The sequence below is a fragment of the Misgurnus anguillicaudatus genome, chromosome 11, assembly GCF_027580225.2.
Source record: "Misgurnus anguillicaudatus chromosome 11, ASM2758022v2, whole genome shotgun sequence".
Classification (NCBI taxonomy): domain Eukaryota; kingdom Metazoa; phylum Chordata; class Actinopteri; order Cypriniformes; family Cobitidae; genus Misgurnus; species Misgurnus anguillicaudatus.
The window spans coordinates 34,375,629-34,402,200 of record NC_073347.2 but is presented as its reverse complement, the minus strand read 5'-3'; the positions used below and the strand labels follow the sequence as shown (position 1 = coordinate 34,402,200).

The 26,572-nt window shown below is 36.5% G+C and overlaps 1 protein-coding gene across 1 annotated transcript in view; it reads right to left on the bottom strand.

Annotated features, from left to right (window-relative positions):
- Positions 1-1,330: 1,330 nt before the first annotated feature.
- The window catches only part of ipmka (inositol polyphosphate multikinase a), a 31,708-nt gene continuing 6,466 nt past the window's right edge, over positions 1,331-26,572 (bottom strand). Inside the window, exons 4-6 of the mRNA XM_073873586.1 lie at positions 22,877-23,049; positions 13,252-13,333; positions 1,331-3,018 (exon numbers count right to left, since the gene is read on the bottom strand). Of these exons, the coding sequence (XP_073729687.1) occupies positions 2,531-3,018; positions 13,252-13,333; positions 22,877-23,049 (743 nt within the window). The 3' untranslated portion in view covers positions 1,331-2,530. The remainder of the gene's footprint in view (positions 3,019-13,251; positions 13,334-22,876; positions 23,050-26,572) is intronic.

Below are 26,572 nucleotides of genomic sequence, written 5' to 3'. Positions count from 1 at the left end.
AGATTATTATTCTGTTAATGTTTAATTGTCATTCAACGTCAAACAAATGGTTACCAGTTGAATTAAATTTAAATTTAACTGGCAAACCCCTAATAGTGAGCCCAAAAATAAATTAAACAAAACCCTTTGTAATCACTGTTGACTTTGCTTAAATGATGGAATATCATAAATTTCACAAATTATTTTGGCTAAAATGACACATAACCAAATTTAAGATGTTTTTGCTAGAAGTGGGTTACTTATAGCTGCACTATATCAGGTCTGTAGTTCACCTAGATGGTGAATGACGGCTATTGCTCGCTGGGTTCTTAGATAAACTTTCAGTATTTCGTATGATAGATTATTCCATGGATTTAATCCATATATTACGGATTAAAAGCGGTTGGGGGTGGTCTGGCTGCAGAGAGGAGCTTTATGGAAAATAACATAATTTTCTCTGAACCGAAAACCCACAGCAGCCATAAAATGCATTAGACAGACCCGCTGTCCAGCTAGAATATTGAAATGTGTAAATGTGATGCTTTCCACCAAACTAAATTTATCCGCAGCTGGCCGGACACTCAAATCCATTACGGACACAATATTGGAGATTTTATCTAAAAAAAGTGCTTGTCCTATTTTTAAAAGCTGTGCATGGCACCAGCATACATGAACAATTGAGTTTTCTGCTGGTATTTGTGCTAAGATCAGTTAAAGCTGTAGCAGCATTTTATTGCAATAGATGTAAATATTTTTAAATATTTGGTACATTTAAGGGGATTTATAAAGTGAAAACATTTTAATAGTTCAAATGGATCTTCAAGGTGTACACTGTAAAAAAGTCAGCAATTACAGTGTTATTGCAGCTGGGCTGTCGGCAACTCTCCATAGATCCAAATTCATGCCATCCACGGGCAACACTTTGTTCAAAGTTAAACGAACACCAAATATCTACAAGTCTAAAAAAACAGCATCAAGCAAAACATTCTGGGAAACAAAATCTGAAGCAAAAAACAGAAAAAGGTTCATGATGAATTCTTGTTCCCAGAATGCTTTGCATAAGGCTGTTATTGTATAGTTTTATTCTGTAAAGATAAAGACTTGCTAATGTTTAAAATTCATTTAACTTTGAACAAACTACTGCCAGCAAACAACATAAATTCAAATCTACGGTAAACCACCGGCAACCCAGCTGCAACAACACTGCAATTTCTACAGAATTTCTTTCACAGTGTACGTCAGAGAAAAGCAACAAGAAATCTAGATATTTTACACATCTGGTGTCAACATGATGCATTAGTCTGCATGTGGTTTAGTTTAACCCTTAAAAGATGAAATATTAATAACGACAAACTGCTTAATCTGCTTTATTCAGTGCAACATTTCAAATATGAAAATACAGTTAACACGTTTGTGTGCTTTACCAGAACCACAGTATTTAGTAATAGCATTATGCTAGTTATCTCGTCAATTAGCAGAAATATTTCCCTGCCAATGACGCTTTCCTGATGAGTTTTTACTGTAATCTGTAATTCTGTCCACTAGATGGCACTCTTACCCAATTAAAAAAACTGAAGCAAAAACTAATTTTACAACTTTTTAAAGTCTGTGTATGTTTTGATCATCATTCTGAATCTGATCTCTAACAAAATTCCTTTACAAAAATGCAATTATTTCAGCTTTTGCTCAAAAAATTTGTATTTTTAAAGAAACCTATCCATATATAAGAGGTTATATAAAGAAAAATGAAGATAGAATTAAATGTTTTTTTCCCGTTTTGTTTGTTTGTTTATTTGAAAGCAGAGGGTCTGTTCTTTCATTTGATATATTTGTATGTTATATATTTATAGAAGAAAATTATCCTGGAAGGCATTTTGTGAACCTTTTGTGAAAACCACAAAAATGCTAGTGGGCGAATTTAAAAAAACAAAAAGCTGTTAGGGAATGAATAAAAATGTAATTTCATTCCTCACATTTTACTGTGATTTTTACTGTATAGGTTTTTATGGTCCAACGTGACATTTTTGCTTAGTGGCTTTGCATCTGCTTATAGTGGATATTTTTGGCAGTGAGAAAAGGTTAGCATAAATGTTACAGATAAAATCGAAGTAAAATTTAGGTTGAAAATATTATTTTTCAGAAAGACACGGTGCTTTCGTTGGTATTTCATTAAGAAAAGTCAGTACTTACACGGTAAGTGTGTTCTCAATTTGCTAATAATCTGATTTAAAGCAACAGTTCTCATAAAATTTTTCAAGCAAAGAAAATTTATATTATAGTGATCCTTATCCAAACTGATCTCACAAGAATTTGTATTTTATGATATGGCTGTGTGAATCGTGCAAAAATACGATTTTTAGAGGAAAAAACACTGCCCGCTAACCCTGCCCGTAATCCCACATCACAAGGGTGAAAGCAAATCGAACCAAAATTTATAAATGTGATTGTACGAATTAAGATGAATTAGCTACCTCATAAAATGTGTATTGTACTGTTAGGCTCCATAAAATACGAAGAGAGATACAGAGAGACAGAGAGAGATAAGGGCATGTTAGTCCTTTAATATTTCCTCTAAGTTTGATAGAAGGTTCCTCAGTCCATACATATAGCTCTCATCTGGACTGTCACTAATAAACACATGAGCGAAATCAATCATCTTCACCTCCACACTTTCTTCTGGTCCGACCTCTTTCTGATGCTCCATACCAATGTCCTCACTTTCTCCACAAGTTCCATTAATGTTCCTCTCACTCCGGATGTCATGAAGAAGATCAGTGTCGTATGGTTGACTGCATGGGCGTCCTGATTGGGTTAAACTGGTGTGGTTACACTCTGACTCCTGCATAAGCTCAATTCTCCTGTGTTTCGTTCCATTGACTCCGTGGGGAAAACCTTCATAGACCAGCAGCAGAGAACTGGCATAGAAATGCATCTGAGTCTGGTTCTCAAACCAGCGGAGGATGCTTTGGATTTTACAGATGATCAGGGAAATTGCATCTCTCCTTATGTCTTTACCATTATTGAAGAATCTAGCCAACCCTGTGAAAAAGCAAAAAATAAACAGAAAAATCAAACACAAGGTCAATATTTGGTTACACAAAGTAAACAATTGTCGACCATTTATTTTCAATGTTTTCATTTTAATCGCAAATACCATTTCTAGCCAATATAATATTTTAGAGTTGAGTATACACAGGCAAAAGTAAAGTATTAACTATATTAAAAATATATGTAAATACCATAGACTGTAAAAAAAATGGACGTATTCTACTGAAAAATCCAGCAAAGACCAGCATTAGCTGGTTTTAGCTGGTTTAAGGTGGCTGTAGCTGGTCTTAGCTGGTCCTCCCAGCCTGGCTAGCCTAAGCTAGACCAGCTTAAAAAGTGACCAAAACACAGCTAGACCAGCTTGCTACACCAGCAATACCAGCTAAAACCAAGCTGGGAGACCAGCTAAAACCAGCTCACCAGCTTATGCTGGTCTTAGCTGGATTTTTCAGTAGGGTAGTGTCCGTGACATCACCCATAGGTTTGTGAAGAGCTTTTTTGATGCCAATAGTTGGGGGGCTTGCCATCTCCATCTTGGCATTGCGTCACCATACATCACCACAAAAATGGGTAAAGAGGCGGGACGTGAGTGAAGCTGAAGTGGCCGGTTGCCACGCCCTTATTTATGCAGAACTTTAATTATGCTGATTTTTTTTATTCACCCCACTCACAGTTGTCATGAAAGGCCAAATTAGCTATATAGACCAGAAACACATTTTGTACCAGGCTGTAAACACATTTATTTCTGCTGTAAAGTTGGGCATTTTAACATGGGGGTCTTTTTTTTTTATTGCATGTTCACTAAACATTACATAAAAGAAAACATACAACATTACATAACATAAATAACAGGGGGAGATGCATAACAGACCTTACTACATTAACATACATATTTTACACAGAGAAGAAAAAAAAAAAAGAGAAAAAAAAAAAGATACATTTCCTTTACAAAGCAACATAAACCAGATCATCATAAACTAGTTAAGATTTTGGCCAGTATAAGAGATGTTTTCTTCTTTTTCTTATTTTTAAGATTTGATTTAAGAGATTCATAGAAAATTTTTAAATCTATACAAAAAAGATTAAAGGCGGGTTTTGTTGATAGTATTTTAGATTTATGTAAATGAAATTTCCCTAATAAAATCATCAATTTTAGTGCAAAATCAACATCAGAGGAGCCAGAATTACATTCCAGAAAAAGAATCATAAAGTCATCAATTACAACTAACTTGTGAAATGTGTCAAAAATCATCATAGATACTCGTTTCCAAAAGTTTACAGAAAAGATACAGGAGCAAAACAGATGAGTAAGGGTTTCAGATTCAGTATCACAGAAAGAACATAAAGGAGATATCTCTTTGTTAAACTTATTAACAAAAATGTTGCACGGAAACATGGGGGTCTATGGGGATTGACTCCATTTTGGAGCCAGCCTCTAGTGGCCAGTCGATGAATTGCAGTTTAACTGTGGGTTTACATCGCGTTACTCGCTCTAGATTACTCGCGGGATTTAACTTCGTGTCATGCGAATTTTTCGCTCAAGTTGAATATTTCAACTTGGGCGAAGACGTGTTTGAGGCGAATAGCGCGTGTTTTCACAGCAAACGCGTCGCCCATATCATGTCATTCGCATCGCCCCACGCGAGGACGCGTCTGATTACGTCTTTGCATTGACTTTGTATGTAATCTACTCGCGCAAATCGTTGAACTCGTGTCTGGTGTAAACCCACAGTAAGTCATTTCCATATTGGCTTCATAATAGAGATCCCTTGGTAAATACCAACAAGTGCATTTGTAATTAGCGGTATCTCATAGCAATGTGTACATACAAGGTGGCTAATTCATATTAAAGGCAGGGTGTGTGATCTTTAAAAGCCAATGTTGACATTTAAAACAAAAACGCCCCTACCCCAATACTTTTTTTTGATAGACCTGCCCCACACATACACAACCCAGGTAATGATGTTGGTTAGAAGACACGCCCCTTACTGCTGATTAGCTACAAGTGTGTTTTGGTAGTCGGCACGACTCTCTTTTCCAAAGTTTTTTAAAAAATCATGCACCTCGCCTTTAATTTCTATGACCACATTCACGCTGTGATTTTGGGGTTAGGTTTCGTTATTGTTTTTGTTTATAATAATCGTATGTTTTGTACGAGTCACTTCAGATAAGTTCATACAAAATTAGTCAACTATATGTACGTAATACGAATTCTCGTAAGATCACGTTGTTTGTAATACATAGTTATTTTGTGCTAAATAAAAATGTAAAAGTTATACACTACAAATATACTTAATTTAAAAAATACTTGTAGTTTATTAGTACTTAAGTGCATTTAAAAAAATATACTAAATACCAGTAATACTTAAAGGATAATTCCGGTATTTAACACTTTGAGTCTCATTTCTGGTTTGTTTTGGATGAACTACAGTGATGGACACAGAAATTTTGACAATGGGTCGTGTCTTGAGTTTTTGACTCGTTTAGAAGCGTCTCTTGACTGCTTCAGAATGGAAGTCAATGGCCATGCACAAACATGTCATTAAAACAACACTTAACGTTCATTTTCAAAACTGTACTACTCACCGAGTGGTTCATGGTGTTCGTTGATGATTAAAAACAAGTTGTGTAGCGAAATACAGTTTCTGTCGTGTTTTATTTGGCATTTTGTAAAATTCCATTGACTTCCCTTGGAAGACGCATTGCTCGCTGATATATCACTCCGCCGCCGGGAAACAGAAAAGGGGCTGTTTACTCTCAGAAGAAATTTATATATATATATATATATATATTACAGCGTTAATGCAGAGCTTTTGCCAAGCAGGAAGTGCGCTTCACGCTCCCGCTCTATAGGTGGCGTAGAGAGACCAACATCCAGAGCCAACAGCACTAGTGGAAGAGATCACCTCAAACGGAAAGCACGCTTCCTGCTTTGGCATTCACGCTAATAGTATTGTAAATAACGTTCAGTTTCTTGCAAAAACTGATTGATTTGCTTCACAAGACGTCAATATGTCACACAGAGTTATGGGGGATTACTGTTGTATTGGATATATATGCTTTAGCTCTTAAAGTGTGCGGATCTGTTGACTTGCATGACGGAGCACTGGGGTTTCTGCAAAATATTTTCTTTATTGTTTTGCTGGTGAAAAAACATATTGGATGGTGTAAGTGTTATATGTCACGGCTCCTCCCCTGTCTTGCAGGCGTGGTTCTTACTGCAGGCAGCAGAGGGTTGTTGGTAATTGGAGCCACCTGGGCTCAGTGTATTTAAACTGCCACACTAACCATTTTTCTCTCTCTCTCTGCTCCTCCAGGTATGATCCTGTTTGTTTGTTCTTTTGTAGTTTTTACTTAGTTTTCACTCAGTCATGTTTACACATACAGACTCATGCATCCATGCACTTTACATACATCCTATATTATGACATTTTCACATTTCATTCTTTTGTGTTAAGTTTATAAGTTTTGTTTATAATAAAGAAAATACCTTGTGGCCTATACCTGTAGTTGTGTCCCCTCATTATTTGCCACAGGCTATGAGTCGGCCTGTGACAAGTGGGGGCTCGTCCATAGCCTAAGTTAAAGTTAATTGTACTTTAGTATATTTAGGTTAACATATTTTTTTTATAGTAGGATTGAAGTTCTAGTTTGTCTTTGGTTTATTATTTGTATATTTGTTTATTTGTATTTTGGCAATAGTTTGGCTTATTTGATTACTGTTTTGTAGTAATTTGGGTTAGTAGTTTTATTAAGTTCAGATTGTCTATTTTTTGTTTAAGGGGATGCTTGGGTTAGGCCATTAGTTTTGGAGAGAGCAGGGAGAGCCATGTATTTTTTGTTTAGTTAGCTTTGTAGCTAATTTGGTTAACAACTCACTCTGGGCCTTTTCTGGGTTTGTTGTTCAGGTAGGAGTCCTCTCCTGTTGAGGTTTATCAGCGAGTGTCAATAGGAGGCTCGTGGTGTTTTTTTTTTATGTGGCAGTGAACGTGGGTAGAGCTTCCCTTTCCCTTATTTCCCTACATCGGCTCGGGAGCACCTCCGTGGAAGTGGGGGGGCTGCCAGTTTCTGGTCGTCTTTTCCACTCCACTGGTTTTGTGTGCATAAAACCCCACCACATGTGACTGCACGAAGACTAGGGGTCAGTTAGTTGTTTTTGGAGGATAGTGGGGAGTGGCTCCTGTCCTTAAACCAAGACTGGCAACAGGTGAGTTGAGTTTTGTTTTTGGCATTTGTAATGAGTTGTATTGATTGAGGAAAATGTCTTCCTTTTTGAGTAGTTTTGTTCAGGCTCCTTCAGAGTTAGCCTTAGATTTGTGTACTAAGGAGCAGTTAATTGAGATAGCTGAACATTATCACATTGAAATTGTTGATAAAAAACTTAAAGACACTGTTAAAGTTGCATTAAAGCAAGGTCTTAAGGAAGTAGGGGTTCATTTTGATCAGTCTGCTAGTGGTGAGGGTGCAAGTTTTCAGGGTAGCCCTTCATTAACTTTTGAGCAGCAGAAAGAGCTGTTGCTAATGCAGCTGGAGTTAGCACGATTGCATAATGCTAATAGACCAGCAGTACCACAGTTTGATGTTTCACAGAATCTTCGCTTGTTGCCTACATTTGATGAGTCAGATCCAGATACATACTTTATTTTATTTGAGCGTATTGCAGAAGCTAGAGCTTGGTCAGATTTGGACAGGACTATGTTGTTGCAATGTGTACTTACAGGTAAAGCACGAGAGGCTTTTTTAGCACTGAGTGTGGCTGACAGTAAAGTTTATGCTAAAGTTAAATCAGTAGTTCTGAAGGTCTACGAGCTTGTGCCGGAGGCATATCGTCAACGTTTTCGTTATAGGAAAAAGTTAGATTCACAAACCTATTCTGAGTTTGTTCGTGATTTAATTTCTGCATTTAATCGGTGGTATACAGCTTCTGAAGTTAGCACTTTTGAGGATCTAGCTAACTTAATTGTGTTGGAACAGTTTAAAGTTTCTGTGTCGGACCAGGTTGCTACATATATTAATGAACGTAAAGTTAAGTCTCCAAGTGATGCAGCAGTTCTTGCAGATGAGTACAGGTTAACACATAAAAGCTATTTTGAGTCAAATAGTGCTATGTACCATCAAAATAATTTTATTCCTAGGAATAGTAGGTCCTCTTTTTGTGGAGCTTCTTTCCAAAGGCCGCAGCAGAAGGTTGGTTCTGGGGGATATAAACCTTCAGTTGATGATATTTGTCGCTACTGTTTAGTTGAAGGACACTGGAAGAAAGATTGTCCTCTACTTAAATCAAAGCAGTCAGGTCAAATTAAACCTGCAGTGATTGCAGCTCCCGTTACAGCTTCTGACTACCAATGTGAGCTTTTTCAGCCACTAGTTCAGTTTGGTTCTCGGTCTTCTCATGGTGATTTTTCTGCCTTTATTTCAGATGGTGTAGTGTCCCTGGTAGATGGCAGCCAAGATGTTCCAATTAAAATCTTAAGAGACACGGGGGCTTTAGATTCTTTTATTTTAGAATCTGTTTTGCCATTCTCTAAGGAATCTGATACTGGCAGTTGTGTAATGGTATGTGGCATGGGTTTAACTCCATTTTCTTCTCCTTTACATAAAATAACCCTAAAATGTGGTCTGATAGAGGGTAATATAATTGTGGGGGTTAGACCCCAGCTGCCAGTAGAGGGCATCCATATGATTTTGGGGAATGATTTGGCAGGTAGTAAGGTGTGGGCAGTTGGTAAACCAAACATCTTCAAGAAGCAACCTTCAGTGTCCTGTGCAAGTGTAGCTCCTGATTGCAGCAGTGCGTCTCCTGAGGTATTTCCAGTTTGTGTTGTTACCCGCTCTGCCTCTCGTAAGGAGGTTGAGAGTAAGCCAGAAAGTCTTGAGTTGCCAGTTAAACTCCAGATAGAACAATTGATTAGTTCTAGAGATTCATTGGTAGCTGAGCAAAAGGCAGATATTACTTTGACTGACCTGTTTGATAAAGTGGTTCCTGATTTAATGGTGAGGAATAGTGCTCAGTGTTATTTTCTTTTGGATGGGCTGTTGGTCAGAAAATGGGTTCCATACTGTAAGCAGGGTCTAGGAGAACCAGTTTTTCAAGTAGTTGTACCTACTACTTTACGAAATAAAGTGTTGCAAACGTCACATGGTGATGTGGCAGGTCATATGGGTGTTTGTAAAACTTATGATCGCATACTCCGTTACTGCTTTTGGCCACGTTTGAAGCGGGATGTAGCTCAGTTTATTAGAACTTGTCATACGTGTCAGTGCACAAGCAAGCCAAACCAGGTTGTAAAGCCAGCACCTTTATATCCAATACCAGCCATAGGGCAACCTTTTGAGCATCTTCTTATTGATTGTGTTGGGCCTTTACCACGGTCCAAGTTAGGCCATAGCTACTTGTTAACTGTTATGTGTCAAGCAACTAGATATCCAGCAGCTTTTCCCCTGCGTAACATAACTTCAAAATCAGTAGTTAAAGCAATAACTCAATTTATTTCAACATTTGGGATTCCAAAAATCATTCAGTCAGATCGAGGGTCTAACTTTACATCTCATTTATTTGCTCAGGTTCTCAAACAGCTTAAGGTTAAACACAACAAGTCTACTGCATTCCATGCCCAGAGCCAGGGAGCTTTGGAACGTTTTCATCAAACGTTAAAGTCCTTGCTTCGTGCATACTGTACAGAACTGTCTGCAGATTGGGAGGAGGGGTTACCCTGGCTGCTACTGGCTGCTCGTGAGGTGGTGCAGGAAAGCACAGGGTTTAGCCCTAATGACTTGGTGTTTGGTCACAAGGTTCGTGGGCCGTTAGCGGTACTACAGGATGGTGGTTTGCCTGAGGAACCACCTCGGAGCCTTATTGACTATGTAAATGGTTTTAGGATGAAGTTGTATAAGGCTGGTGAACTGGCGAAAGAAAAACTAGAATGTGCTCAGAAGAAAATGAAACAGAAATATGACAGACAGGCTGAGCTGCGTGAGTTTAGTCCTGGTGATCGTGTACTTGCTCTTTTGCCTCTGGTAAGTTCACCTTTTCAGGCAAAGTACTATGGTCCTTTTACAGTGTTGCGCAAAGTTTCAGATTTGAACTATCTTATTGAAACCCCTGGTCATAGGAAGTCCTCTAAATTGTGCCATGTGAACTTGTTAAAATGTTGTTATTCCCGTGATTTGAGCAAAGTGGAAGGTACTCTAGCAGTGAGGTCAGCGTTGACTGCTGCTTCAGTCACTGCATCTTATGGCATTAACTATGTGGAGGGTGGAGAAGAAGAGGTAGTTAGGGTTTCGGATGAGGTCTTACAGGGTCGGTTGAAAAACTCCCAGACTTTGCAAAACCTTGATGTTTTGATAGACCATTTAGACTCTGAGAAACGTGAGGAATTGTTATCTCTTATTAGAAGCTACCCCGTTTTGTTTTCTGACACTCCATCTCAAACCCATTTAATTGAGCATGACATAGACATTGGAGATGCTAAGCCTATCAAACAGAGATTCTATCGAGTATCTGAGGAGAAGAGACAGCAATTGGAAACCGAGGTGCGGTATATGTTGGACAATGGTATTGCTGAGCCATGTTCTTCAAATTGGGCTTCACCCTGTATTCTGGTCAAAAAGTCTGATTCCACTTTTAGACCCTGCACTGATTATAGAAAGGTAAATAATGTCACTAAGGCAGACCTTTACCCTCTTCCAAGGATGGAGGACTGTATTGATCAAGTTGGGGCAGCAAAGTATGTTAGCAAATTTGATCTTTTAAAGGGATATTGGCAAGTACCCCTTACCAAAATGGCTCGTGAGATTGCTGCCTTTATCACTCCATCTGGATTGTTCTCTTACACAGTGATGCCTTTCGGCTTACGAAATGCTCCAGCCACTTTCCAGAGGCTGATGAATCAGGTGGTCTCAGGTCTGGAAGGGTGTGCTGTGTATCTGGATGATGTGGTCGTCTACTCAGACTCCTGGGAGGACCATGTCCAGAGAGTTCAAACCCTGTTTGAAAGACTGGTGTGGGCCAGGTTAACTGTTAATTTGGCAAAGTGTGAGTTTGCCAAAGCTACTGTTACATACCTAGGCAAGGTTGTTGGCCAGGGTTTTGTTTGTCCTGTGGAAGCCAAGGTTCAGGCTGTGAAGCAGTTTCCACAGCCTTCTTCAAAAAAAGAATTGATGCGCTTCCTGGGAATGGTGGGGTACTACCGTGCTTTTTGTAAGAATTTTTCTGTAGTAGTGGCCCCATTGACCAATCTATTAAAGGCCAAGGCTGAATTTATCTGGTCCACCCAGTGTCAAGAGGCATTTGATGCAGTTAAGGTTCTTTTGTGTTCGGCACCCGTGTTGGCAGCACCACATTTTGGGAAACCTTTCAAATTGCAGGTAGACGCCAGTCAAATAGGTGCTGGGGCTGTGCTTTTCCAGGAAAATGAGGACAATGTTGAGTGTCCAGTTAGTTTCTTTTCCAGGAAATTTAATAAGTACCAGAAAAACTACTCTGTAATTGAAAAGGAGGCGTTAGGACTCATTTGGGCTCTACAGCACTTTGAAGTCTATGTTGGTTCAGGTTTGACTCCTTTAACGGTGTTTACTGATCATAACCCACTCATTTTTCTGAAGTCCCTGCAAAATCCCAACCAGCGCTTGATGCGGTGGGCTTTGTTCTTACAACCATTTAACCTTGATATTAGACACATTAGTGGTAAGGATAATATCATTGCAGATGCCTTGTCTCGAGCTCCTTTAACCTAGTTTGTATATCTTCCCTCTGTTGACCCCTGCTTGCTGTCTTTTCCTTTCTCTTGAATTGCTCCCTAGGTGCCAGGGCTGCTGAGTTGGAGGAGTGGACACTCAGTTGGGGGACACAGGGAAACCACTAGGAGCCGGGACTTGTTTGTTCTTTTTTTTGTTTTTTTTTTTGGGCTGAGGGTGGGACCCTCATTTTAAGGAGGGGGGTGTCACGGCTCCTCCCCTGTCTTGCAGGCGTGGTTCTTACTGCAGGCAGCAGAGGGTTGTTGGTAATTGGAGCCACCTGGGCTCAGTGTATTTAAACTGCCACACTAACCATTTTTCTCTCTCTCTCTGCTCCTCCAGGTATGATCCTGTTTGTTTGTTCTTTTGTAGTTTTTACTTAGTTTTCACTCAGTCATGTTTACACATACAGACTCATGCATCCATGCACTTTACATACATCCTATATTATGACATTTTCACATTTCATTCTTTTGTGTTAAGTTTATAAGTTTTGTTTATAATAAAGAAAATACCTTGTGGCCTATACCTGTAGTTGTGTCCCCTCATTATTTGCCACAGGCTATGAGTCGGCCTGTGACATATAAATAAACTTGATTTTGAAAGTATGCTACCGTTTTATTACAGTTTGTTGGACTACGTTCATTCATGCTTCAGACTCAAATATAGAGCGGAAGTATATACGCGGTTGTGAGGTATCTGAAAAAATAGTTCCACTATAGCAAACAACACGGATTGAAATCATACATTGCGCCAATATATTTGTTTTAATCATCAACGAACACCACGAACCACTCGGTGAGTAGTACAGTTTTGAAAATGAATGTTAAGTGTTGTTTTAATGACATGTTTGTGCATGGCCATTGACTTCCATTCTGAAGCAGTCAAGAGACGCTTCTAAATGAGTCGAAAAGTCAAGACACGACGCATTGTCAAAATTTCTGTGTCCATCACTGTAGTTCATCCAAAACAAACCAGAAATGAGACTCAAAGTGTTAAATACCGGAATTATCCTTTAAATAGATTTTTTGTGCATTGAAATAAATTATGTCTCAAAATTGCACAGATGAGTATACACTTAGATGTTCTTCAGTTTATTCATTTTTTATATTAAATACAAAGTTAATGCATGAAACAGTACATGTGCTTAAATAAAGTGTATTTTAGTGCACTTTTTAACTGGGAATAACTAAAAAAAGAACAATGACATTTATGAGCTAATTTATGATTTTGCAAAAAACACTTTTTTACAATGTCTGCATAGTTCCAGATTTTTCATGACCATGGGACCCTGAGCCAACTAAATATTTTTAAGATATTAACTATGGTTCGTTTTGTTTTATTATTGTATTTTATGTGTTTGTATGGTGATATAAAATGTACAGCACTTGTGCATTCAAGGTTATTTTTTTAAGATTTTATCAATTTTTAAGGCTTTTAGTTTTCCATGGCCATTAAAACAAGTCAGTCATAAGTATAGGGACGAACCATTTTTAACTGTGTCCTTTCCAAGACTACGTCCATAGAACTGGTCATGGGTAATGTAGCTCTTTGAGTCCATCTGGTACACCTGAGGTGAGAAGATGAGACAAATAAAGTCCACACATAAACATCAAAAGCACTGTTTCAAATCTAGTGAGCAACCTTGCTGTCTACTGCCTACATAGACAGCATCCTAACAGAAACAGAATTTTAAAAGTGAATGATTTGTAACATTTATGGATTTGGCAGATATAAGCATTCAAGCATTTTATAAGCATGTGTGTTTCCAGGGATCAAACCTGTTACTTTGTGCGCTACTATTGCAATGCTCTACCAGTCCAGCAACAGGAACAGTAGGTATAACTTGTTGCAGTGCATTATGGGACGTCTGTTCTGCTGCTCTGGTATTTGTCTCAGGCCTTGTTTACACCTGGTATTATTTTAGTCAGTCGGATCACAAGAGGACAACGCTAAATACAGGTGTAAAATTGGCATGAAATGTTTTGACTTTCGACCACATTCAGAGGTAGACGAAAAAGCATTCGACCGGATTGTTTTTGTGGTGTAGCACTCATTTTTTAGACTGTGTTCAAGTAGCCACAAAAGACTGCCTACTCTCTGCCTATTGATCTAATGTGTGATGTACCCAACACAATGTTTTTACATCAGTCCTGACTTCTCGTAAACCCAGTGTTTAGCGCGGTCTTTACACTATCACTGATAAAAAGAAAGCGTCTGCTCTTCGCTTCTTTAACTCTTTCCTCCTAGCGTTTTGAAAAAAGTTACCAGCTAGCACCAGCATTTTTTATGATTTTCACCAAAGTTTAATGTCTTCCAGAAAATTTTCTTCTTTAAATATATAAACATACAATATATTAAATCAAAGAACAAACAAAAAACTGTTTCATCCTACCTTCATTTGTTCTTTTCTTATCACCTCTCCAATATGGGTAGGTTTCTTCTAAGATAAACATTTTTGAGCAAAAATCTGAGATCATTACATTTTTGTGAAGGACTTTTGATAGAGATCAGGGCTGCGTTCCCCGAAACCTTCTTAGCTCTACGTCGTTCTTAAGTTGTACCTTAAGCTGTACCTTATCGTTAATACGTGTTTCCCGAAACGTTCTTAGTTACGTATCTCTTCTGTAAGTCGTTCGTTCGGAAGGTTGGTCTGGAGCAATCTTAGCTATACCTTATCCCACTTGACTCCGCTAGGGGCCATGACTGTGATAAAAGCTTGTGTAGATTGCAGTCTATATAACTAAATATCTGTTTTAAAAAAAGTTGAAGTACACTCCGTGTTAAATAAGGCATTTTTTATTTATTTAAAGAATAAAACATTCACATAATTAGACATTATTACACTGATGGTTGTTAGATTTTTTATATTTTTTTCCAAAGGAACATCAGCTGTGAACTAGTATTACAGGCTAAAGAAACTATTAAAAAAAGATTTTGGGTGGAGAAGTTGGTGAAACTATGGCAGGCAGCTATACAGCAAATCTTACTATTTCATTTGTGCATTTCAAATCCGTTAAATCTTTAGTTTACCGGCTATTTTAGCTGCAAATAAAACAAATCAAGTTAAAAAATTGCATGCCACGGGAGCACATTCATCACAAAATCATAATTGTTGATTTTCCTAAATATTATTATTGATGTTAATTCGACTTTGCATCGAAGTTTTTTTAATGTTTTATAACTTTGAGGCAACTGCATGCCATATTCTTTATGAACATTAAAAAGAAAATGCTCCACATGATAATTGCTTGTATAAGGTCAACAAATTTTCCACATTAAAACTAATCAAAGCTTAAACCTAAAACAATCATACTATATATTTATATATCATATAATATATATTTTATGTTATATTTAAGGTAAACAGACAGGCGTGGCTCCAGAAATGCGTCCATTAAGCGGTATCCTCATTGTAAACGCGCTGCTTGCGCAGTGTCCAAACACATAAACGCGTGAACTAATGAACAACAATTTGTTTTTCTATATTTTAAGTGTAATGCCAAGCCAGGTGACTTGCACGACCCACCTTATTTCCCTGTGCAATGCATTTATTGGGAACCCCTAATATAAATTATCCTTTAAAGTGAAGGAATAATGGATGCATTGGAGCAGTCTATGCATTATACTTTTGGACATGAAGTTGCGGGGTTTGCATGGGTTTGATATAAAATAAAATATACAAGGTTTATATTTAGTTGTTTGCAATTTGAAATATTTTTACCAGATATTCCTAATAAATGTAACTTGAACTATTTCTGAAATGTTTCTTTAATAAATAACACCGCTCTCTGATAACGCAGCGAAGCACCTATTACATAAAGTGACCAATTGATTGTCGAGCAATCGATATCAACCTATTCAGCACCATCGCCATGGACAGCACCTGGTAACGTCGTACGTAAGAAAGTATACCTTAAGAAACCCGCTAAGGTACAGTTCGGGAAACACGCCTAGAAAAGGTAAACCTGTAGTTAAGGTTTAACTTAAGAGTCTTCGTAGCGCGCTAAGAGAGAACGTTGTCGGGAAACGCAGCCCAGATTCATAGCGAACCTCAAAACATACATAGAGTTTGAACTGTTTGCCCTAGGGCAATACTTCCGAGTTTTATACATTGGCCACCTGGTGGATAATAACGGAAATACGGATTGCCGGAAAAACTCGTCATTGCACTGCAAAAATGATCTTCAAGAAAAAAAATGTCTCAGTATTTTTGTCTTGTTTTCAGTAAAAATATCTAAAAATTCTTAAATTAAGATGCTTTTTCTTGATGAGCAAAACGACCCAAGAAAATACGTCTAGTTTTTAGACCAAAAATATCACATTTAAGTGATTTTGTGCATAAAACAAGCTAAAAAATCTCCCAATGGGCCAAGAAAATTTTTCTTGAATTTAGTGTCTAAGAGAAATGTTCAAGATTTTTTTGCTTACCCCATTGGCAGATTCCTTTTTTTCTTGTTTTATGCACAAAATCACTTATATGTAATATTTTTGGTCTAAAAACTAGACATATTTTCTTGGGTCGTTTTGCTCATCAAGAAAAAGCATCTTAATTTAAGAATTTTTCGATATTTTTACTGAAAACAAGACAAAAATACTAAGGAAAAACTTTCTTAAAAAACATTTTTTGCAGTGTGGCAGGGAAGCGTTTAATTGACGAGTTAAGAGTACATTTTTTTTATTATTTTGCGAGCATGTGAAAGTTGCACTTATTTGATCAATTGCTCTGAAATATCTAAGAAATCTCTTACATATACGTGTACCAATTTAACCCATCATTTCTGGGAACAAAAGGGATGGATTAAAACACCAGGTGTGAACGAACATGCGTCTCTTTCATCCACTTTTGATCTGATCGACCAAAGCGCATCTTAATACCAGGTGTAAATGTGCTCTAAAACAATCTCAACCTTTAGAAACCGACTCCTGCTATCAACAAAGGCAGCTCACTAGGTTTTGGAACAGAGACTTACATGCCAGCAGGCCTAAAAATGTGATGAGCAACTTCTACCGGCTGGATCCTATACTCACCCATCAGCCATACTACAAAACAAATGGAAATAACATGGAAAGGAGAGCGAGAGAGCGAGCGAGAAGGAGTCTGTGACAGCAACTGGCAACTGTATCGCAGCCTAGAGACACCCAAACTAATTAGGTGGGAAGAAACAAGAACAAGCCGAGAGAAGAAACAGAAGATGATTTACTGAGGTGGGGAGAAAAGAAAAAGAGAGCCAGCGATGGAGCTCATCCACAAGGTAATAAATTATGAGCTATAAAAACCTTCAGCAAAAACCTCATGTAACAAAACACATAAGAAGAATATTTAATTGAGTATGACACAATAAACTTACAGTCAGTCAGATCATGTCTGATGTTTAATATAGAGCTATTTAAAGCATACAATCTGTTCACACTAGACTTTGATTATGCACATTTTTTTGGACATTACTGTGAATATGGGGGGGGGGCCTTTGTCGATATAAGTTATTTGGCTTTGTACATCTTTGCTTTTCAGTAGAGAGAAAGGTCATGCTGTGACTTACCGGTTTTGTACTTGTCACATGTCAAACGCTTTATCCAAAGTGACTTATAGTGCATTTACGAGGTATTTTATTTATTTTTTGGGCCATTTTTTGCCTTTATTTCATAGAAAGTACTTAAGGAGACAACAGGAAAGAGAGGGTGAAGAGTATGGGATCGGCAAAGGACCTCGAGACGGGATTCGAAATTGAGTTGCAGGAAGCATCATATGTCGGAGCACTGTCCATTACAACATCAGCACCGACAGATATAAAAAAATTGTATAAGTATGTGTGATACCTGGGTTCAAACTCATAACCTTTCATGCTGCTAATGCAATGCTCAGTATGGAGCATAGTGGCAAAATATTAATAAAAAAAATGTATTAACTAATTTAATTTTTAAGAATCATGTTAATTTTAGTTTAATTTTTTGTAATTTTGCTATGAGCTTTTGTCATTTTATTAATTGTTTTATTAGTTTATTTTTACTAATATTTAATTCAAGTTTTTAACTAATAATTAGAATTTTTTTATACATATATATATATATATTTTAGAGTTAGTTTTAGTTAAATTAGTTAAATTTAGTTTAATCACCTAATTCAATAAAAAATAATTTTAATTTTAGTTTAATTTTTAGTAATTTTCCTATGAGCTTTTATCATTTTATTAATTGTTTTATTAGTTTATTTTTATTAATATTTTACTAAATTAATTTCCATTTATTACTAAGGAAACATTTTAAATTACATCAAGTTTTTTAACTAATAATTAGAATTTTATACATATATATTTTAAGAGTTAGTTTTAGTTCAATTTAGTTTAATTATCTAATTTAATTTTAAAAATCATGTTCATTTTAGTTTAATTTTTAGTCATTTTGCTATGAGCTTTTGTCATTTTATTAATTGTTTTATTAGTTTATTTTTACTAATATTTTACTAAATTAATTTCCATTTATTGCTAAGGAAACATTTTAAATTACATCAAGTTTTTTAAATAATAATTAGAATTTTTTATACATATATATTTTAGAGTTAGTTTTAGTTAAATTAGTTCAATTTAGTTTAATTACCTAATTCAATAAAAAATTATGTTAATTTTAGTTTATTTTTTAAGTAATTTTTCTTATGAGCTTTTTTCATTTTATTAATTGTTTTATTTTTATTAATATTTTACTAAATTAATTTCCATCTAAATTATCTATATGGTATTTTGAGCTAAAACTTCACATAGCCTATGTACTCTGGAGACACCAAAGATTTATTTGACATCTTAAAAAAGTTTGGTGAAATATCCCCTTTAAAGCAGGAAATTTGTTTTAGCTCAATGGTTAAGTGCGGTCCTTTAATATTGTCCAGGACACATAACTGTTACTCCACCAAACTAAATTTGTGGTTTGGTTTTCAACTAAAAGCGGCAATTGATTCACAAAATGCTAACACCTGAATTTAGGACTGGATCATGAAAAAGATGCATGGCCATAGTATCCGCCACTTTAAGCATCTTTAAGCAGAAAAAAAGTATCTTACATTTCTTACTCAGTCAACTGTATTATCCCAAAAGGTCTGTGTTACGATTAACCCTGTGTTAGTTTGTGCCCCGCTTACCCCTATCTCCAAGACATGATTCATCTCATTGCTGCTGTTTACAAACTAGAATTCAGGAATCCCAACCCTAACTGTGATTTCAAAACAAAGAGCGTCCAAAAAGTGAAAACAAATGGACATTAACATTCACTCACTGAGCACAGAAACTCAAGCTGTTCTTGGAATGAAGGTCAGGATCAGAAGATCTTTACAATCATTGATTCTGAAGTGAGAATCCAGATGGAATTAGTTTCATCTGTCTCTGTCTTAAAGTTTGACCTTGTTTACAATCACTGCAGCACTGCTGGGTGGAGAAACTAAAGAGTGTATGTTTCACAATCTTATCATCACATCTCTTATCAGAAATCCTCAGAGGTCATTAACAAAAAGTCTGAACAAGATCTGAATATTGATCAAGGATTTTTGTTCTGGGACTGCAGTCAGGTGATCTGAAGCTTACTATCGGAAAATCACAAATTAAATCTCTTTACACCTCAGTGCTCATGTATAGCTCAGTGGTAGAGGATTGCATTAACAGTGCAAGAGGTCACGGGTTTGAATCTTCAGGGAACACTTCAGATGTTAAAGGCACCTAAGAATGCATTGAAACAATCTGTTTAATTGTTTTCTGATATCTACACAGATGGTTTGTGGCTTTATTAAGTGCAAAAATTATCCAGATATGGTTTTACATCTATTTACAACCCTAGGATTTGCCTTTAGAATGAAATTATTCTATTATTACCTTATTTGGAAGGGTCATGAATAATAATGTTGAGCTCTGCTCTGATTGGCTGTTTCTCAGAGCAGCTCCTTCAGTAGCTCTGTGTGTGTGTAAAGTTTTTTTTTATATGGACCTGCAAATGTAACTGTAACGCCAATAGTAGAACTTCAGCTTAAACGCTAGCATATAGCATAAACTAGCATATAGTGCTAACTCAGCAGTCACAACTTGGTTTTTAACATTGTAACAACATTGTACTTAATTTAATATTGGGGCGTACATCTCAACTGTAACGTCAAAGTCAGTGTTATGTTGAGATTAGGGCTGTCACAATAATTAAATAATCGTCTCATCTCAATTTTTGACCTCATTGCGATGATTTCAGATCACCACAATGATTGCACATCTCTTTAAAAACACAAGGGGGAGCTGCAGTGCCTGTATAAACAAGACAGTATCTGATGGCGCTCCTTAATTGACAGTGTAACGCGATACATCGCAAACCATTAAATAAAGTTTATTCAATAAGTCAATAAACAAAAAAATTTATAAAAATTAAATGGCAAAACAATAAAACAGTCAATTCACCTTATTTTTCACGACAACAAGGGCGGCGCCATTTCGCTCATTTTGTCAACGTTCTTCCGGCCGCATAGACGATGAGCAGCTGAGGCAGTGACTGAAGGCGACGCGTTAAAGCTTAAAAAGCTCACCCGAGCGCCTTTATGTTTCTTTCTTACCAATTTTAAGCCAACTGAGGAACACCCTTATCCCAAGGTTCGACTACGATGTTCCGGTAACTTTAAAACACGCCGGGTGTTGAAAAGGTGGCCAGATTCAGGTAAGCTATCTTAGCTAACTTTGTGCTCGTTCGCCTGAAGTTAGATTTGTGAAGTCCGCTCTACAAATACACTTAAGATCAGTAACGTTAGTTTATAAAATGCAACTATTTGAATGGTTTTAATTGTCCACCTATGTTTTTATATTTACGATGGTACAACGAGATATTATAGTACATTGCATTCTTACAGTAGCTCACGTGATTCCTACAAGTTACTGAGATTTCAGATGCTAGAATGTCAGTTCATTTCTCATTCAGATATTGATAATGACCTATTAAACAACGTATTATTTAACACTGAAGTTAGAGGTTGTGTGTATAATGTTACTGTCTCTTTTTAATGCATCTCTCTCACACACTGTTCTGTTTAAGTATGTGTGCCATTTATATATTAATTCTCATGATGCAAGTTTATTTTAAATACTAACATAAAAATGTTTATGGTTATATTGTTTTCACAGATGCATTGATGTGTAGTGATGCAGTGGACAACTGTGAGGATGGATATACAATCAACATGTTCCTAAACTGTGATGCAGAAACACAATGGGAGGATCCATCCGTCTCTGACCACAACTACACTTTAAAATCACAACTCAACCTGAAGCAACCTACATCTGATATGGGAAAACAATGGTGCAGTTTCCCTGACAGGGCTTATGCTGGTCCAAGGCTAAAATGCATATTTGAGCTACAATAATTTAAAAACACCTTTTACTGACATACCTCAACATATATAAGTGCCATTGTTTTGTCACAAGATTGCGCACCAGTCTTGTTTTTTTGTAGGGTTTGTTTGTAAAAACTAAAATGTCCTAATATAATTAAATCCTAGTCCTGTAAACCCTGTCCGAGAAACTGCTCCAATGTGTTGAGCTGGCACAAATGTACATATCTCTGCTGAGAAACAACAATCTTTTTGTCAGCTTTACACAGGGTTGATATTGCATCCATTACACAGTCGCCAAGCACTTTACCAGTACATACACCAACAGCTTCCAGATAAACACTTGGGATCAGCTCCTGATGACTCCGATAAAGCTGTGTCTTAATTTATTGCAGGGTGGTCTTGCTTTACCTGTTGTAAAGTTACATTAAACCTTCATATATGATCAGATGTCATGCAGTGATATTAAACCTTTACAATGTGATCAGATGTTGTGCATTTATATTAAACCTTTACAATGTGATCAGATGTTGTGCAATTATATTAAACTTTTACAATGTGATCAGCTGTTACATGTCATGCAGTTATATTAAACATTTACTATGTGATCAGATGTTGTGCAGTTATATTAAACATTTACTATGTGATCAGATGTAACTTCCCATGCAGTTATATAAGACTTTACAGTGTGATCAGATATTATCTGTAAGGAATTTCTTAAATCATATGTGAGCTTTGTAGATTCCACTTAAAAGGATTTAAGTCTCCTGATTTAAAGGAATAGGTGTTGGCAAGTTTGCAAATGAATTCAATCATGGTACCACATCAAAACGAAATAGTTATTGGACTGGCTAAGGTGCACATTTGCTATAAAAAAAGACGAAATCGCTGTGTAAATATTGGTAGACATACTTTTAATAATTTTCAATGTTGCTCCATCAACTCCTGACAGGACGAGGTAATTAAATATGCCAGGTTACTTGCCGCGGCCGCTTCATATCGTCTAACCACGAGACGATTGATGGGACAGTATAAGACTATCCGAGCGTCGTATGAAGTTTTAACCGTGCTCCTAATTTAAAACATTTACAGCAGTAGCGATATTTGTCATTTCGCTAAAGTTATAGTGAACTACAAACAATCTTCTAACCACCAAACTAACCACCGAATGCACTGTGCCATATTAGCAGCGGAAGTCGGTTGACAAAATGCGGAAGAGCGAAGAATTAAAAAGGGGCGTGGCGGAATAAGGTGAATAAATCATCATAATCGCCAAAGCCCTAAAACAGGCAATTAATCGCAATAACCAGCGCAATTTATTAGACAATTAACTGTCAGCCAAATTTCATAATCGTGACATATTTTCGAATAATTCAAAGGACCGGGGTCAATTATTCCCCTTATACCACGGTTACTAAAAATATTGCTCTGGTGCCTAAGACATTTTAAAGGTTAGGTGTGCGGTTATTGAAAAATAATCAACACCCATGGACCATTTCTCAACCAATCAGAATAAAGCATTCAACAGTCCCGTGGTATAAAGTTTTACATTCTATGGAACCATGGCATCATAAAGCACCTTTATTTTTAAGAACAATAACATTTACGCTGAGTTAATATTCCACAACACTTCATATTAATGAAATCAGATACAGAGCAGAAGATACCAAGATTAAACAGCAAGGCGAGGAATAAAAAAATGAGAAAAGAAAATAAATATAAAAGGACAGAAATGAAGACACAGACACAGAGACGGGCACAGATGCTCACCCTCATTCCCAGTAACAGAAAGCCGATCTCCTCCATCAGAGGATACTTCCTGATCTGCTCTTCACGTTTCTCTTGTGATGCGAACGGATCGTAACTTCTTCTCCCGATCTTCACATCCATGATGCAGGGCCGTAAAAACCCCTGTGTCACATCCTCCAGCTTTAGATAGACCTCTGAGAAACATGAGATACTGATCTGAGACATGAAAACTGTTTCCAGTACAGAAGAAAGATTGCTTGAGAATCCTTTATGTTCATCTACTGTAAACAATAGACCATCGCTTTCTCCCCCTCTCCATCTTGGGGCTCTACCATAACTTAAACGGGTCATATTATTTTTTTAAGATGTAAAAAAAGTATTTGGTGTCCCCATAGCTTTTATGTGAAGTTTTGGCTCAAAATAATCCACAGATAATTTATTATAGCATGTTAAATTTGCCACTTTTTAGGCCTGAGCAAAAGGCCTGTGCTGTTTTTGGGTGTCCTTTAAAATGCAAATGAGCTGATGAAATGCAAACACTGATCACCATAATGGAGGTTTGTTGCAATTAAAACTCAATTGTGCTGTCAACTTTTCTCTCTCTCTCTCTCTCTCTCTCTCTCTCTCTCTCTCTCTCTGAACTAAATGGCAGTGCTGTGGTTGGATAGTGCAGATTATGGGGTGGTATTACTGCAACTGGACTTGCTACTTATCTCACAAAGCAGGCGAAATCTGAACAACCTAATTTTTCACATTGTAGAGAATGGTTTATCAAAACTAAGTTACTGGTTTGATCTTTTTCACATTTTTTAGGTTGATAGAAGCACTGGGGACCCAATTACAGCACTTAAACATGGAAAATAATCTAATTTTCATGCTATGACCCCATTAATATCGTAAGACAACATTTGATTGACATTGGAACAAGTCTGCATTCTACAGTGTGCCAAAAGTGATGTCAAACTTTGAACAATTGACATCTTCGCTCTTTATTCCAACATTTGATTAAAAGATGCATTCATATTTTATAAGCATGTTAAATTGATGTGTTAATCTCAAGCTCAGTTTTGAGAAGAATTTAAGGGGGCTTGAAAAATACACACATCAAAGTTTATTAAAAGGGGAGTTTAAAGTTATGTCATGCATTCTTCTCACTTATTAACACTGTTTAAAGTGCACCTATTTTATTGCTAAAAACAACGTTATTTTGTGTATTTGGTATAATGCAATGTGTTTGCATGGTTTATGGTTAAAAAACACATATCGAACATTTTTGTAGCTTCAGATATACTGCTTTCCTCAAACGCATTGATTTTGTGCAAAACTCATCGATCTGAAAAGCTCTCTGTCCCTGATTGGCCAGCTAATCTGTACGTTGTAATTGGCCTGAATACCTCTGACATCAGCCGGAAATGTGACGCTAATGTTTGAAAGATTTGTCCAAGCGGGAGGAATTATGATAATGTCGAGCTTTACTACATCACCAATCCCAGGAAGTAAACTGTTGCCTACAATCCGTGTGTTTGTTGTAGTCCAAGAAAAGAGATATAAGTTTAAGACGATAACTCGCGTCATTGTTTACTTTGGGGTTTGTACCTTTGCATATCGTTAACATGTACTAATACACACTTACACACCATAGGAAATGTAAAACCGTGAATCAGACCATAGTTGCTCTTTAAGAGTTGGATTCATCATGCTAAACATATAGGCAAAGTGTCAAAAAGCAGTGGGAGTATCTCTGTGCTGAATGCACTTTGTCAGGTTTCGGAAAGTTTTTTTCAAACATGAAAGATTCATACGTAACAATATTGCTTTATTTCTTGTACCGGTAATTTCAGTGCAAGGAAGTACAGTGGAAGTCCTTATATGGGCACTTTAACTGGACTAGCGTATGCACACACCAACCTGACACGAAATCAGCTTCTCAAAGACTCCAGCATTATGGAAACAATGGATATAGTTTGTTTATCCAGTTTTTTTCCTTTTATAAATCTGATAAAACTAAAGTCTGTTTATATATATGAAGGATGTAATGCTACCTATATGTACTTAAGATTAACATGAGGTGAGCAAAAACAGCGTGTGTTATGTAAATTTTAAAGACATACCCCAGGACAATCACTACAAAATATTTCAACAAAAGAGGATCAGCAGATGAGTAAATGATGTTACTTTAACTTAACAAATTAAGTTAAACAATTTCAAATTGATTTTCTAAGTTATGTGACCACATGTCAAAACTTAACCCTTTAACTGGAGCAGCCCTTTTTGAGTGAGGGGGTTGGTGAAAAGGTGATATACACCTTTAAATTAATATAACTCTGGCATTTTTATTTTTTTTTTTTTTTTTGGTCTAGAAGTCTAATTTTGGTTTTAATTTTGGTATTTTTTTGTTTTAAAGGAGACACTTCAACGTTTTTTAGGGAAGTGTCTGGAGGTGAAAATATTCATTTTTTTTAAAGCAGTTTACATTTATTTGTAATAAATAAAAATGCAATATAGTATTATTTTTAATACATAAAATTGTCAAAAAACTGAGGTTTGTGCTGGTTTGCTTTGAGGTTTGCTGCCAACTTGTGTCACAAATGAATAAATTACAGTTCCTGCATTATTATTACTGCTAAAAGGTTTTGAAATATGAAAACTACATTCTTAGACCTTTCCAACAATATATGAAGAGTTTGGTTCCAAAACGCAATAAATGCCATTTTTGAAAAAAATGAGTTACTGCCAAAATCAGCATTATATCAGGTCAGTAGTTAAAAGTAAATTCTTAATTTTACGCAAAATCCAATATCCGCCGTGTTATTCTGTCATCTTTTCTCCCTTTTTTCCCAAAATGCGATAAACGCCACTCCCCCTTTTTTACAGAACGCAATAAATCCCATAGCTCACCATTCACGCAATGTAAACAAACATGGCGGCGCGCTGAGTACATGGAGTCCTAGTTTTCCTCATCTACTTTGTACTTTGTGATCAACAAACAAAACAAAATAATACTTTAATTGCATCGCTAAACCTGTGATGGTTTTCTGTGATGGGAAAGAAACGTAAGCCATCAGCATCTAATAATTTCCCTGAGAGGAACTCGGGAGACGGGTGCTTGTTCTCCCGACAGCATCAAGCTTCTCATGCTAACACATTGACCCCAGAGGATCTTATGAAAAACTTTACGTAATTTTACTCAAAGTCAACGAAAATTGAGCAGGACCAAAAACATTTTACAGCTGATCGCTGTGAAAGACGTTAAGCGAAGACGTCAAGTAACCGCAATGACAGGGTTCTTAATATGACAAAGTAAGTGTTTTGATTAATGACATTAATGTTTATATTTTTAATTAGTGTGTACAACTAGTCAACTAAATGAATATAACATGGCAAAGATGAATGCACATTTATATAGGCTATTGATTCAATAGATTTATAGCATTTTGAATAAAAACTTGTCATGGATTTATTGCATTTTGTGGAAAAAATAATCCGTTTTTATAATAAATCTTTGAAAATCAACTTATGGATTTGAATTTTTTATGTTTTTATAACCTAAAGATGCTGTGTGAAAGTTTGTAACAGAAAATAGTTGTATTCATCTTGTCACTTTCTTGGTATAGAAAACACGTTTTTACCAAAATTTGTCAAAATGGATTTATTGCGTTTTAGAACCAAACTCTTCATATAGTTTGTCGTGATAGATTAACATTTACATAGAAAATA